The sequence below is a fragment of the Paroedura picta genome, chromosome 8 (assembly GCF_049243985.1).
Source record: "Paroedura picta isolate Pp20150507F chromosome 8, Ppicta_v3.0, whole genome shotgun sequence".
In the NCBI taxonomy this organism is placed as follows: Eukaryota; Metazoa; Chordata; class Lepidosauria; order Squamata; family Gekkonidae; genus Paroedura; species Paroedura picta.
This window is the reverse complement of record NC_135376.1, coordinates 43,785,847-43,799,782: the sequence shown is the minus strand read 5'-3', so window position 1 is coordinate 43,799,782 and position 13,936 is coordinate 43,785,847. Positions and strand designations below refer to the sequence as shown.

Genomic DNA, 13,936 nt, shown 5'->3' with positions numbered 1-13,936 from the left:
TTATGAGGCTAAAGTGATTTCTTTTAATCACTACCTTGTAAACAATGGGTTGAACGAGGCACCTGTTCATGCAATCTCTTCCCCTTTTCCTAAAACATTTTTTTTTCTTTTCTCCTGTCCTGAAGCACATTTCATTCCTGCCCTTTTCTTGGCTGTTGCCTCTGTGTTGCTGGCCATTTAGCCCCATTAAAGTGGATGAGAGTTTGCAATGAGGGAGCAGTAAAAAGAGAAACACCCCTGAAAGTAGGCATCGCGCATACCGGCAGGCTCAGACACCAGGTAAAATGGCAAGATATGAAATGGCAGGATCCTGCAACTAGGCATGAGCCAAAGGCATGGCCTTCTCAGGACAGCACACCAGGGAAAAACAAATAAGCATGATCAGGCTTGATAACGATTCATACAGTGCATAAGGAGCAACCCCCAGATGGCATCTGTGCTGGATATAAATACATCTGTTGTGCTGGATTGGCCAGAAGAAGTCTTCTATTTACACCTTTGCCTGATCCATCCAGAAGAGCCCCTCTTGCCATGCCAAAGGAGCTGCTCAGTTGCCAGATGGAGTGTCCTAGCCCTCCCCTCTCCCATGAAGCAACTGGGGCAAAAGGAGGTAGCAAGAATGTCCCCAAGGCTTCTGTAAGGGCAGGCCTGGCCCACAAGCCTCTGGCTCCGGCCTGTCCCTTGCTGGAGGCTACATGCACTGAGAACAGCCACATTTGCTGGGTTTTTCCACCTCCTCAACAAAGGAAGAGCCATCACTGCACTCAAAGGTGTATTTCCGGCGCTTCAGACGCAGTCCAGCACAGCAGCCTGGGCCTGGGCACGATCCCCGACACTCCACCCAAGACACAGGACGTGTCGTCTGGCAAATGGCATAGCCTCGCTGGACCTGATGGAAATCACGCACAGCCTCACCTCGGCACTCCGACTCTGTGGAAACAGTAGAAAGGGGCAAATCAGACAATGGGGCCATGCCCTGCGGTTGGTTGTGCTATTCTGTCCACATGACTTGAGGGCTTCTGCTGGCACAATCAGAAGTTTATGGTGAGAGACAGCCTCACTTTCCCAGGCACTGGCACATAAGGTGAGTTTTTGGACATTTGTCTCATTTCGTGAGCCTTGATTGGCTGAGAGCCATGTGACAACCGTCTCCGTGCTTAAATGAAACGGAGAAAATATAGAGAAAGCAACCCTTTCCAGACAGAAAGGAACAACAAACTATGCTGTAGGAGATATGGTTTTATTAGTCATGTATCCTGTGACTGGAGGAAGTGAGTTCAAATGTATGTTCACTTAGGATGTGGCTCTGTAGAAGAATTGAGATGTGTATTCCCATTTGTTTTGCTGCAAGATGCAGACCGGAAGCTTTTTTAAGCATGAGAGCTGAAGGTCTGCTATTGTTAAGTAAATTACTGGGGAAGGATACTGGAAAACAAGAAACTCTTGAGTGGACTCTTCTTGGCACTTCTGCCATCCATGAGGACATGCCTGGATTGACATATTTCCAACATAAGTTTGTTCCCAAGTGTCTGGGTGGGGTGCAGAGTGATCCCTGAGGGATCATTAACAGAGGCTCATAGGGAAATACAGGGCACGTAGGGAGACTTGACTGACCTTGGTCACAGAGGTCGCCATCAAATCCCCCACTGCATTCACAGTAGGCTTCACCTGTGTCCGAGATCTGGCACTGACCATGGACACACTGCAAATCTTTGCATGGGTTGTGGAGCTCCCCTTGCTGGTTGCATAAGGCCCCCTTGTAACCCTCCTGGCATTGACAGCTATAGGAAAGCGCATCAAGGGGGACACAAATTCCATGTACGCATCTGCAGATCAAGCAAGACATAAAATGAAGTTTAGGTTGATGTGGCCAGAGTCTCTCTCGCTTGTTCAACCCTCTCCATCCATTATCTTCTTTCAGAGGAAATTGTTAGCTAAAGACAACCCTTTCTGTTCTAGGATTTCTTTGGAGTGCTTGGGTCTCCCTTGTGCTGCTCAGGGCCACCTATTCAGGGCAGCCAGCAATTGGGAACAGCATAGCCGTGAGGAGGAAGAGGAGGACGGACAAGATGTGTTCTCCAGTAGCTTCAGAGATACACCAACCTTGCACCTGGTTTCTTTTAAGGGTTGTTCTCCCAGTCTACCCAATTTTGCTTCCCCAAGAGATTTTCCAAAGCATAATTGCAGCTCAGGTCAGAAAAGACTGATTTGTAATATTGCTATCCAGGAACTAAGAAGTCATTGCCTGTTTTGAATCAGGTTGCACTCTCTACCTAAGAACAGATTCACATAGAAGGTACTATTAGATCTGTGCCTACAGATGGAGGCTCAGAGTTACTGTGAAGCACATGGCCTGATCACATACACATTGTACTGCATTATGCCATGTGTGGGCCTACCTTTGGATTAATAATGTTGTTTTTGACTCAAGTTCCCCCCTCCCCCCATGAGCTCCATAGGAAATGTTTTAACAGTATACCGTATTATTCCATTTTATTTTAGCTGCTGTTTTATTTGGTACCCCCATTAATGCAGAATTTCAGCACACTCACTTGTGCCCCTGGCAGGGGTTGCTAATAGGCTGGTCACAGTGGGGCCCAACCCAGCCCGGATCACAGTGGCATATGGGGCCGTGAGCAGTGTTGGGTTGGCAAATGCCATGCAGGCAGTAGAGTTTGCGGCAAGGCTCACAGCCAGGCACCACTCCTGGCTTCATCTGGGTCTTGGTAAAGTCCTGCAATTCATTATTGATGTACAAGTTGCGGATGCAGCCATGGAAGCTCGAGCCATTCAGGAGCTGCCAGAGGCGGAAGGCAGCAGAGTTCACATCCACAGGCATCCCTAGTAGGGGAGAGCCATAGTGGCAAGGTGAGGAGCAGGAAAAACAACAAGAGGTAGAGCTCTGGGGAAAGAAATGGCACTGGAAGGAGGAAAGTGTCCTTCTAATCAGCAAAGCATATGGGAAGGGGAGGGGGGTTACTAGAATCTTGGTCAACCACTTGGGGGACTCATTTAACCCATAAACCTCCATTTCCTCCCACCTGGCACTCAGCCATTTTCTCCTCCATTTCATCCCTGGCTCTAGTTGAATGGTTGCTTTTGCATCACTACACAACGGAGAAAATGGTGCAAATGTGGAAACAGCAGCAGAAACATTCCATCCCCTCCCCAGCTGAACTGATCCAAGGTCACAGTCCTACCTCCTACATAGAGTGGAGCCTCAGAGTTCAGAGTGTGGGCCTTGCCAAAGCCATCCATAGTCATGGGGTCGCCTCCATCAATGGAGAGGTTCACCATTCGCTCAAACGTCACAAGTTCTACTGTATGGAACTGCCCATCATTGATGGTCTCTGCACTAGGGAGAGAAGAGAGGTGTGGGATGGGAAAAGCTCAGGATACCCACTTCTTAGCCTATGAATGGGCACTTATAGTCACCCTTGCCTATCCAACATACAAGTTCAAGCCACCACATTAAGCCTTCATTTTCTCCAATCAATATCTCCTTCTGTGATTTCTCCACTAAGTCTCAACACACATCTTGGGCAGCAAACCCAGTCCCAATCTCATGTGTAAGTTTTAATACAGTACTGCGGCCAGATGAAATATTTGGCCCCTCCTTAGCTGCCACATGGATAACATGCAGGTTGCTGAAGCAGTGACAGATCTCTTTAAGTTCTGAAGGTTTTACTATGACTGAGGGAGGGACGAAGGGCAGAGGGCTACCTGTAAATGGCAGAGCTGGGGTAGGTGCCTGGGTCATAGCTGACACGCACATGGCCTTGGTATAGCTCCACTGCCATGTGGTCAGTATCCCCATTATACAAGAGGATCCCATTATCCTCAGCGGTAGAAACCTGCAAAGAATGAGAAGATGAACAAGCAAGGAGCAGAAAAAGAGATAGTCTATATCCAGCTTGCACAGGTCAGGCAAGCTGCCCATTGCCCACCTATGGGGTAGCATGGAAGGTCAGTTTCCACTTCTTACCTGCAGTGTGATGTTAGCACTGGGCCAGTTTTGCAGGTCAGTGAATTGGAGATATGTGTCCCTGTCTATAAAGTTGACACTCAGGAGCTTCTCACATTTGGGACCTCCAAAGCCAGGAAGGCACTGGCATAAGGCACGACTGCCGAGCTCCACACAGTTTGCACCATTCTGGCACTCTGCTCTCTCACAGGGGCTGGGCTGAAGGGAGCCATGCGGTGGGATCTCACAAAGCTGGCCACTGTGATGAAGTGATCATAGAACAAGACAGAAGTCAGGAGAGCAACTCAAAAGTTAACACGACAAGACCCGTGCTCCCTCACACAGGCCACGGCAGGAACCGGTGGAGGATGTTTAGGATAGTCCACAGCCTCCAGCTGCCATTCTCCATCCCTCATCTGAATCACCTTGACCAGAGATGGAACAACACACAGTTAGAAGCACACAGTCACACATGAGCTCCTAGGTTTTTCTTTTTTCCTGATGAATGGCCACATACCAAAGGACACCAATTCATTTAACTGAGCTATTCAAATTAATGGTGGTGGTGGTAGTCTGTGTGTGTGTGTGTGTGAGAGAGAGAGAGAGAGAGAGAGAGAGAGAGAGAGAGAGAGAGAGAGAGAGAGAGAGAGAGAGAGAGAGAGAGAGAGAGACCATTTCTGCATTGGAGGTCTTGTGCCGGGCCGCAGGCTGGAGTTTGTGTCAGGCAGGTTGCCTCACCTCCTCCTGTTCCTGCACAGAGGAACGTTCGGCCTGGTGCACCTTGTCCACCACAGATTTGTACTCCTGCACAGAAGCCGGGCAGCAAAGTTCCCAGTGCAGAAATGGTCGGAGAGAGATTTGCTCATGATGTATGACTCACCCAGGCTAGGCCGATCTCAGAAGATAAGCAGGGTTGTCCCTGACCAGTATTTGGATGAGAGACTTTCCAGGAATACAATGGCTGTGATGCAGAGGCAGGCAATGGTAAACTACCTCTGAACATCTCTTGCCTTGATAAGCCTTCAGGGTCGCCATAAGTCAGCTGTGACTCGACAGCACTTTCCACTGCAGTTGGACACATATCACATCTTTGCCCCTATTTCTGTACATAGCAATTCTATGCAATTCAGAACATCTCAGATAAACTGCCGGAAAATCCTACAGTAGCTGCTGTGATGAACCACTGGCTACAGAAATCGATTCAAACCAGGCAGCCAATTCCCTACTCATGATATAGGCACAGCAAATGTGAAATTATTTTTATCTCACAAAAGCAGCCAAACCACCCTGGAAATAGCCAGGTTCTTAAGTCTAGCCACTGTTTTACAGCACAGTTTTACTGGCCTCTCCTCGTTGTGGGCGGAGAGAATCTTCAAGGTATAGGACAGGCCCTGGTGCTGACCTCTGCAGGATGTCTGGGGTGGAGGAAGCATCTATGTTCTTGCCATCTCCTCCATCAGATACACTTACCTGTAGCCTCCAGTGCAAAAACAGGAGTACCCATTTGGTTCATCAAGGCACTGTGCATTGTTCTGACACTGGTGGTCTAGGCAGTCATCATAGTCCACACTGCAGTTGTCTCCCACATAGCCAGGCACGCAATCACACCTGGAAGTAGACACAAATCACTTAAATGACCATGCTACCGATTGCTCCAAGAGGCAGAAGGAAATATGCCAGGCAATGTCTGTAGCCAGGAAAGGGAAGATGAATGTAAGCCGTTTTGAGACTCCTTCGGGTGGAGAAAAGTGGCATAAAAGAACCAACTCTTCTTCTTCTTCATGTATTTTCCGCCTCTATTATGTCTTGACCAAGCTTACTTCCAAGGCCCCTGCCTATTCTGCCTTTCAATCTTTCTTCTCCCAGTCCCCCCCACCCCCAGTCACTCACTTGGGTCCATCAGGGGAAACTCTGCATCTGGCATCATGTTGGCAGGGGTTGAGCTCTGGAGAACAGACATCCACAAGAAGTTCACAGTATGTCCCTGTGAAAAGGGGAGAGAAGGCAAGCTCAGGCCTAATGTTTCCTGTGAACTCGCTGAGCCAACACTCCCCAAGGAGAGAGGGAAAGACAAGACAGCCTTTGCTCTCCGGCATTTGCTGGATCAACAAATATACTCAAGCCACCTACCATGCAGCTTTTTAAATTGTTGGGTGCAAATGCCTACTCCTCCAAAAGTTAAAATGGCTCCAACATCTAAATGTTCCAAAATGTTTTATGTAAACCACCCAGAGCCGTAGGGAACGGCGGTATAAAATCTAAATTTTTTTAGATTTGGAGTGGCGGGCTATAAATCTAATAATAATAATAATAATAATAATAATAATAATAATAATAATAAATAATGCTGGAACACCATCAATAAGTCCCATTGACTGGAAGAAAAGTGATATATAAAAATATTTTAAATAAAAAAATCAAGGGGCATCCATAGTGAGCAATGGGATCTCTTGTACTGTCTGCATAAAAGGACACTTGTAAAAACCTGTCCCCAGTAATGGATTATGAAATTTAAATGCCATAAATGGGAATCTGATTGCACAGATTTCTGCAGTGGTCTAATAGTGTCAGGACCTGTTGGGGCCACTGGATCCATCGCTGCACACTTATGCCTACTCTACCTGTATAGAAGGGAAGACACAAGCAGGAGTAATTGCTGGAGCCATTGATGCATGTGCCACCATTCTTGCAGTGATTGTTGTTACAAAGGTTGATCTTCATACCGCAGGTTGGTCCTTCAAATCCATCCATGCAGGAGCACCTGTCAGAAAGGAAATAATGGTTATTTAAACTGCAAGTTCCCAAAGCTGGAAGCTGTTCACCATGGGGTATTTGGAGGGTGGGCAATCACAGCCTTTCTAAGGGCCCCCCGGATCTCCATGGCTCTGAACACCACATAGTCTCTCACCCAAGGCAGTTGTGCATCTGACTGGGGAGGATGTTAAGTGGAATCAATCTGAGTGCCGCTGGACTGAAAAGGAGTTAAGGAGATTCTTGTTTTGACAGAGATCTAGGACAGAGGGAGCTCAACAAGCTTTAAGATCAACAGTAGTGTTTGGGACATGTGATGTGCAGGCAAGAAACAGGCCCAGGCCTGAACTGCCACAGGGTATGAGAGTCAGGTTTCAGAGCCAGACCTATGACCATATTTTCATGCTGAAGCCAACAAAGGATAAATTTATTTTATGAGAGCCGGTGTGACATAGTGGTTACAAACTAGGATCTGGGAGACCTACCCAGGAGCTCACTATGAGGATACTGATAAACAGTAATTCACTGCATTCGTAGGACATGATAGAGCAGGGGTAGTCAAACTGTGGCCCTCCAGATGTCCATGGACTACAATTCCCAGAAGCCCCTGCCAGCAAATGCTGGCAGGGGCTTCTGGGAATTGTAGTCCATGGACATCTGGAGGGCCGCAGTTTGACTACCCCTGTGTTAGAGGGTAGTATAGTGCAGGTTAGCTCATGAAGGATATCCTACATGTGCTGGCACTTGCATTTATATTGCCTGCAATGTATTTAGCTGGGAGGAGTGCAGGAGTAGGGGACCTTCATTCACAAACACATTGAGTTGCTCTGTGGGGCAGAAGGCCCTCAGACTCTTTCCGAGAGGAGTCATCTCCCTGTTTGCTACCTTCCCCCAAAGACAGAATCCACCACGGCATGTGTAGAGAATCAGCTTTGTCAGCCCCCAAAGGACACTGTGTACTAGCTTTGAAGATGCTGGGTTGTTATGGTGACGGGATGAGAGGCCATTTAGCATCCTGGCAATTTGGGTGCACAGACAAGGCTGGGGCCCCATTCTCTCTCCACTGCCTGTGGTTTATTTTCAGCCACTAATTATGGTCGGTTTCCCAGAAAGCCGCCCACACTGTACTCTGAAGAATGGACTCAGAGGAGCTCTGTGTACAGAGGTCCAGCTACAAGGCAAAGTCCACAGCACCCCAAGAGGCCAAAACAGTAGCTAATTCGGTGGGGTGTGACCCTGTTAATAATTTTCTCTCTCAGGACCCAACCCATATTTACAGAAAGAAACGGACTGCAGAGTCAGATGACCTGTGATGGAGGTGGCTCTTGCCTACAAAGTAGTGTAAGGGGGGGGGGAGTGCATGCTGGACATCAAACAAAGTTGCACTTACCCATAACTATTCTTCTTCAAGTATTTTCTGTGTAGGCATACATGGGGACTGTGCGTGAGCAGGCCTGCCATCATAGGTATCTTTACAGCTAAGAGCCTCCAGGGAGCACTGCACACTGAAGTCAATAACTTGTTTCCTTCCAGAGTAGGGGCAGGAGGGAAGGTATGTGTGCCTGTACAGAAGATACTCGATGCACAACAGCTACTGCTAAGTGCAACTTTGATTTCATCATCAATCTTCTGTGCAGTCCAACATGGGTATTCTAGTAAGCTACTCGTGAGGCAGTAGGGCATGCTCTCGTCACTTGAACAGTGAAGTACTGCCTTCTCCACTTGAACTTCTTGCCTCACCTGCAGATCCAATGTGTAATGGTGCACAAACAAGTCTACTGACAACCAAGTAGCAGCTAAGTAGATCTCCATCAATGGTACTTCATTGAAGAAAACTGCCAAAGAAGCCATTGCTCTAGTAGAAGAAGCATGAGTGTTTGGTGTGCACACCAGCCTAGCCAAACCATAGCTTTCCCTAATGGTTGGGACAATCCACAGGGACAAGGTTGAGATGAAGCTCCCTTTTCTCTATTAGGACCAGCAAAACATGCAAACAGTGCTCTATCCCTGCAGGACTTCAGGGTTCTCATAAGGGAAACTATTAAAGTCCTTCTAACCTCTAGAGAGTACAGCTGCTCATTTTCACAACTTGGTGCAGGAAAAAAATAATATCCTGGGATGTGAACCCTGGAAATTGCCTTAGGAAGAAGCCTAAGACTGGGTAGAAGGATAACTCTCTCAGGAAAAATCTTCAAAAATGGGAGGGCACTTGAAGAGTTACTAAAAACAGACTTTTATAGAGAGTTTAGCCAATGAATCCATGGCAAGAGGTTCAAAGGGCTTAAGCATACACATTGCCAAAACAATAGAGACCACTGAGGAACCAATATATAATGCCTTAAGAAATATTTTGGACAAATATATGGGTAAAAACTATCCCCCATTAACTTTCCTATGATAACAAGAGAAGCAGCCAGGTGGACTTTTAATGAGGGGAAAAACACCTGTTTTCCTCAGGTGCAATAGATATTTAAATGTAACTTGTAACAAAGCACTAAATGGAGAAATCTCCCTCTCACTGCACCAGAGAGAAAACTGTTTCCACGTATACATAAGGACTTTAAAGTATTCAGTTTTCAGGAATGCAGGAGTATAGAGTATAGCATTAACCTCCTATGTACTAAATCTCTCTCCCAGAATGTCACCCTACTCTGTCACCCTACTCTTCCAGATAACCTGGAGACATGATGATGAATGAGATGGCCATTACATAGGTGGTTGGGGTTGAGGCTTGGAACCCTTGCCATCTCCTTTGGCTCAGAGTCGTCCAGGACTTGACCTGTCTCTATACCAACTTTTACTTCCCCATCTGAGATCAAAACCAGAGGGGATTTTGGACCTGAAGAGGGTGTGATAGGCTTCTCCTGAAATGTTGGAGTAGGCTCAGGAGTGCAGATTGGAGCAAGTTATTGAGATACAGTTTTGCATTTGTCCTTATCTTGTGCTTGGCCTTTGCCCTCTGAAATGGTGGCTCAGAAGAAGTGAGACGAGCTAGACAGGGTGGCCAAACTGTGGCTCTTCAGATGTCCATGGACTACAATTCCCATGAGCCCCTAGGGTTTGGCCAAGCCTGAGCTAGAGTTACAATTGGCACTAGCTTGGCAAACCATCTCAAACCATCTTGAATATGAAGATTCCAGCCTTTACCAAGGAAAGCCCCTCCCCAGGATGCTGAGCTGCCACTCACGTGAAACTGGTATCATCCCCTTCCTGAGACAGACAAGTCCCACCGTTCTCACAGGGGCTACTGGAGCAACCATCCAGAGAAACTTCACAGTTTCGACCCTGCAATAAAGGGAAGAAGCAGCCACAGTTCAGAGAGCTCTGGCGGGGAATGGGGTTTTCTCAGTCCCAGCCGTTTCCCTGTCATCCACAAAACACACACACAACACTGGAACTGATAGGAGTTGCTACCTATATTCGAACCAGGTCAACGTTTGGTTGAGTTTTGCTAGCAGAATTTCCCTTTAAGCGCAGATTCAATGTTATTTGACAGCAACTGCTGACATTTGCATAGATTTAAATAAAGCAAGGTATGCAAATGGAATAGCTGGAATATTCCTTCCTCCTCTGACAGCTCTCTGGCTGATCAGTTGGGTATTGGCCTGCTGGGCCAAATGACAGGATGGAGGCACTGCCTGGATGAGATGAAGGATGTCTGAGCCCTGCCTGTGTAAGCTGATGTTTGAGAGGCATGGCCCCTAAAGCATGGAGAAGCCATCCCCTTTTTTTTAACCCTCCCTAGTCACCACTGTCTTGCTAAGTCTCCTCATCCATCTTACCTTGTAGCCACTTGAGCAGGTACAGCGGTAAGAAACCAGAGGGTCTTGGTTACAGGTGCCCTTGTTTTGGCACGGGCTGGAGAAGCAGGGGTTACACTTGGTTTGGATGCTCAGGGGAAGAAGGCCTGCACAGATAGAGAGGGACAAGAAAGTGCACACCTCAGACTGAGCAACTACAGCTAAGACATTTGTGTGGAGTGGGATACATGACTGCTTCTGGTCAGGATTCTCATATAATGACTCTGCCCACTTTGGCTAGAGACCTACCAAGGTCACTTGCTTGGAACTCCCCTTTAGAGGCAGTTTTGGTTAAAAGCAATCACAGATTAAAAACCCCAGTATGTACATTCTTATTGCATTAATTGGGATGTATTTACTTGTGGCACATATCCTCCTGCCTTGTACCTGCCATGTGTCTTAACATGGGCAAGAGGCACATATCCTCCTGCCTTGTACCTGTGACTCTCCTCCAGTGGTCTCCTTTCTACCTTCTGAGCATTAGCACACTTTGGGGCCAGTCTGGTTCCACATCTCACACTCCTCCCATTAGCATGAAGCTTCTCCTCTCTTCCCTCCTCTCTCACACATCTACACACACTGGCAACACCAATCCTTCTCTTTCCATGCCTCCAGTCTTCAACAGCCCAACCCACACATTCCCATGCCCTCTTCTTCTGGCCTGGACTAGATGCTTTGTTGCTTATGCTCAGGCCCAATTCAGCAGAGGGACAGAAACAGAGCCACCGAGCGTCATGGGATGGATGTCTCCTCGCTGACTCCTGGGAAGTGCTCAAGCAGACTCTCTAACTCTCCCAACCACCCCAGTCACTTACCTTGGCACTCAAACTTTTTGGCTGGAGTGGTGAGCAGGAGTTTGCCCTCCATATCAGCAGGGCCGGCACAACGGGCGATGCCAGGCTCTTTGTAACCAGTTTTGACCCAGCCTGAGAGCCAGCGCATGTGGCAATCACAGTACAGTGGGTTGGCACCGATGGCTCTGTGGGGCAGGGAGAACCAGAGCTTCTGCATCACTAGTAAAGGTACAGTGGCCTTCTGCATCTGGGCACTGAGGCTGTTTCTGAAACTATAACTAGACTCTACCAGTTCATCCAACTTTGACTTGGCATGCTGGTAACAGCCCTGGAACTGTCCAGATTCAGGCTTTGAATCCATATACTTAAAGCAAGAGGGTTACCTTCTGGATTACTCTCTCTCTCTCTCTCTCTCTCTCTCTCTCTCAGAGCTGACTCACCCACGCAATGCACATCAGTATCTTAGCACCTGATGGCATTGCTTTCTGACTGGCAGCTGAGCACGCGAATTGTTTCCAATGAAATGCAGAGTGTTCCAGTGGACCATCACTGGATGTTGCAGAGCAAAGAATGTGTATAGATGTGCCTTCAGAACGCCTAACATGAGTCCTCCTTCATTCTGCCCTCCCTCTTGTTCTCATCTGCTGCTGGGCCTGTGGTAGCTTTACGATTCCAACTGGTCTGTCTTAGTTCCTGACACATTCCCCTGAATTGTCATGAAAAGGTGAGGCACAATGTATTTACTTGCCTAACCTACTGGCCATTTCCCATAGGGACCAAACTCCCTTATACATAGGAATGAGAAGCTAGCTTCTGATAACAGGTGCAGTAAGAATTTCATCACATTTGCAGCAAACTGAGTTGGATCTGTTTCTGCTGCTTTTTCAGTATCTAGAATGCACCCACCCACACATCTTCTGGCAGCCATTAAACACAAATTGGGGGGGGGGAGCAGGAAAGAAGATGTTACTTCTGCCTAGCATTGTTTTCTGGAACAAAAGAGCAGAAAACAAATTATGCTCTCTGATTTGTACAGCCCTACAGACTTCCAGGCAGCTCCTCCAATGGGAGCCACATACAGGGGGAAAGGTTGCCCAGACTGACACAGATACTCACAGGTGAGACAGGGAGATGACATCAGCAAAGATCCCCTCTGGGAGTGTGGAGATATCATTTCCATGGAGGGATCTGCACACAATCACAGGCAATAGTTCTTAATGCCCAGGGACTGGCAGCTTAGGATCAAGCCCTGTCCATGGGGTGCATCAGGTAAACCAGCCTGGCTGGCTAAAGGCACAGAAAAGGCCATCAATTGTCATGTGCCCCCAAACTCAAATTAGAAAAGTGGCCTGTGAGAACAGGGTCCCACAGATCCCAAGAAGTTAACTGGTCCTTCCCCTGCTACCTTTTGCCTCAATGATGCTTCTTAAAGAAACAACTTCCTATCCTCAGAAGGATCAGGCCAGGGGGACTGTCTAATTTGCATTCTTGGAGGAGGAGGCATTGATGAAGCCCTTGAGCTGGCACAACTGTGTGTGCGTATGTGTTTGGGTGTGGGCAGAAGTACAAGGTACCTACAGCAGTCGTAGAGAACGGAGACCTTCAAAGGCCAGTGGGGGGATGCACTGGAGTGCATTGTAGCTGAGAATCCTGGGTGACAGTGGAGAAAGAAAGAAACAGTCTGGATCAACAAACAATCTCTAAATACACCCCACAGATTTGCTGAGTGGTTTCCCTTCCCCCAAGGGGCAACTCTCACAAAATGGCCTCCCAGTCTTTCTTGGAGGCTGATAGTATGCCGGCCTGTGTGATTGCTGGGGTCATAGTAAATACATACTTGATTCACTCCATATATGACATGCAGCCTAATTTGACATGAGCCTAAAATGGCAAAACTCATTTATAAATCTAAAGAAATAAAATAAATAAAAATAAATGATAATACAAAGAAGACTAGAGGAGCTCATTAATTAAAAATATTTAGTTAGAAAGCGATCTTGTTTCAAAACCAGCAATTAATTATTTAAATTATCAAAATATCTATTAAACAATCCCAATAGAAGTAAATAGTTTAACTATTATTACCCTGATTATTACCCTCCCCAAACAAATAATATAGGCATTCGAGGGCATGGAGTGGTATTATATTTTAATACTTTACCCCCCCCCCTTTCAATACAATAAAATCCTATGGTTTAAAGGTTCCAATTTACAAATAAATTACAAATTGACTGACGTGTTCAGTCTTAAATATGTTTTCTAAATGAGCAATGTAAGTTTCTAGTCCTCCTGGTTGATTGTCTAAAACCTGGGAGCCCAGGAACACATTGAACTTCACTGCCAGTGGCACAGAAAGGAAATACCCAGCTTTTATGATTACGCAGCAGTTTTAGGATTGTTAAGCCAATGGCAGGACAAAGGTTGACCAGTACATGTGGATTCTGGCAATTTCCAGAATCTGAAATTGAACAAACAGTTGTGGTGGGAGCTCTCATGGGCTCTCATGTGGATGCCATAGCAGGTAGGCACACTTAGATCTTTGGAAACAGACTTGCCCACCCTTTGTAGTGATGTCCCCGTGTGGCCAGTTGGTGGCCTCTATGCTAGCAGGAAGCATAGCTCTGCCT

At 47.0% G+C, this 13,936-nt stretch overlaps 1 protein-coding gene across 1 annotated transcript in view; it reads right to left on the bottom strand.

Moving 5' to 3' along the window:
* SLIT1 (slit guidance ligand 1) overlaps positions 1-13,936 on the bottom strand; it is a 130,312-nt gene continuing 116,376 nt past the window's right edge. Inside the window, exons 24-37 of the mRNA XM_077349458.1 lie at positions 12,888-12,959; positions 12,426-12,497; positions 11,331-11,494; positions 10,498-10,622; positions 9,903-10,000; positions 6,586-6,725; positions 5,855-5,948; positions 5,435-5,572; positions 3,986-4,223; positions 3,724-3,854; positions 3,201-3,355; positions 2,553-2,841; positions 1,615-1,826; positions 1-930 (exon numbers count right to left, since the gene is read on the bottom strand). Of these exons, the coding sequence (XP_077205573.1) occupies positions 692-930; positions 1,615-1,826; positions 2,553-2,841; positions 3,201-3,355; positions 3,724-3,854; positions 3,986-4,223; positions 5,435-5,572; positions 5,855-5,948; positions 6,586-6,725; positions 9,903-10,000; positions 10,498-10,622; positions 11,331-11,494; positions 12,426-12,497; positions 12,888-12,959 (2,167 nt within the window). The 3' untranslated portion in view covers positions 1-691. The remainder of the gene's footprint in view (positions 931-1,614; positions 1,827-2,552; positions 2,842-3,200; positions 3,356-3,723; positions 3,855-3,985; positions 4,224-5,434; positions 5,573-5,854; positions 5,949-6,585; positions 6,726-9,902; positions 10,001-10,497; positions 10,623-11,330; positions 11,495-12,425; positions 12,498-12,887; positions 12,960-13,936) is intronic.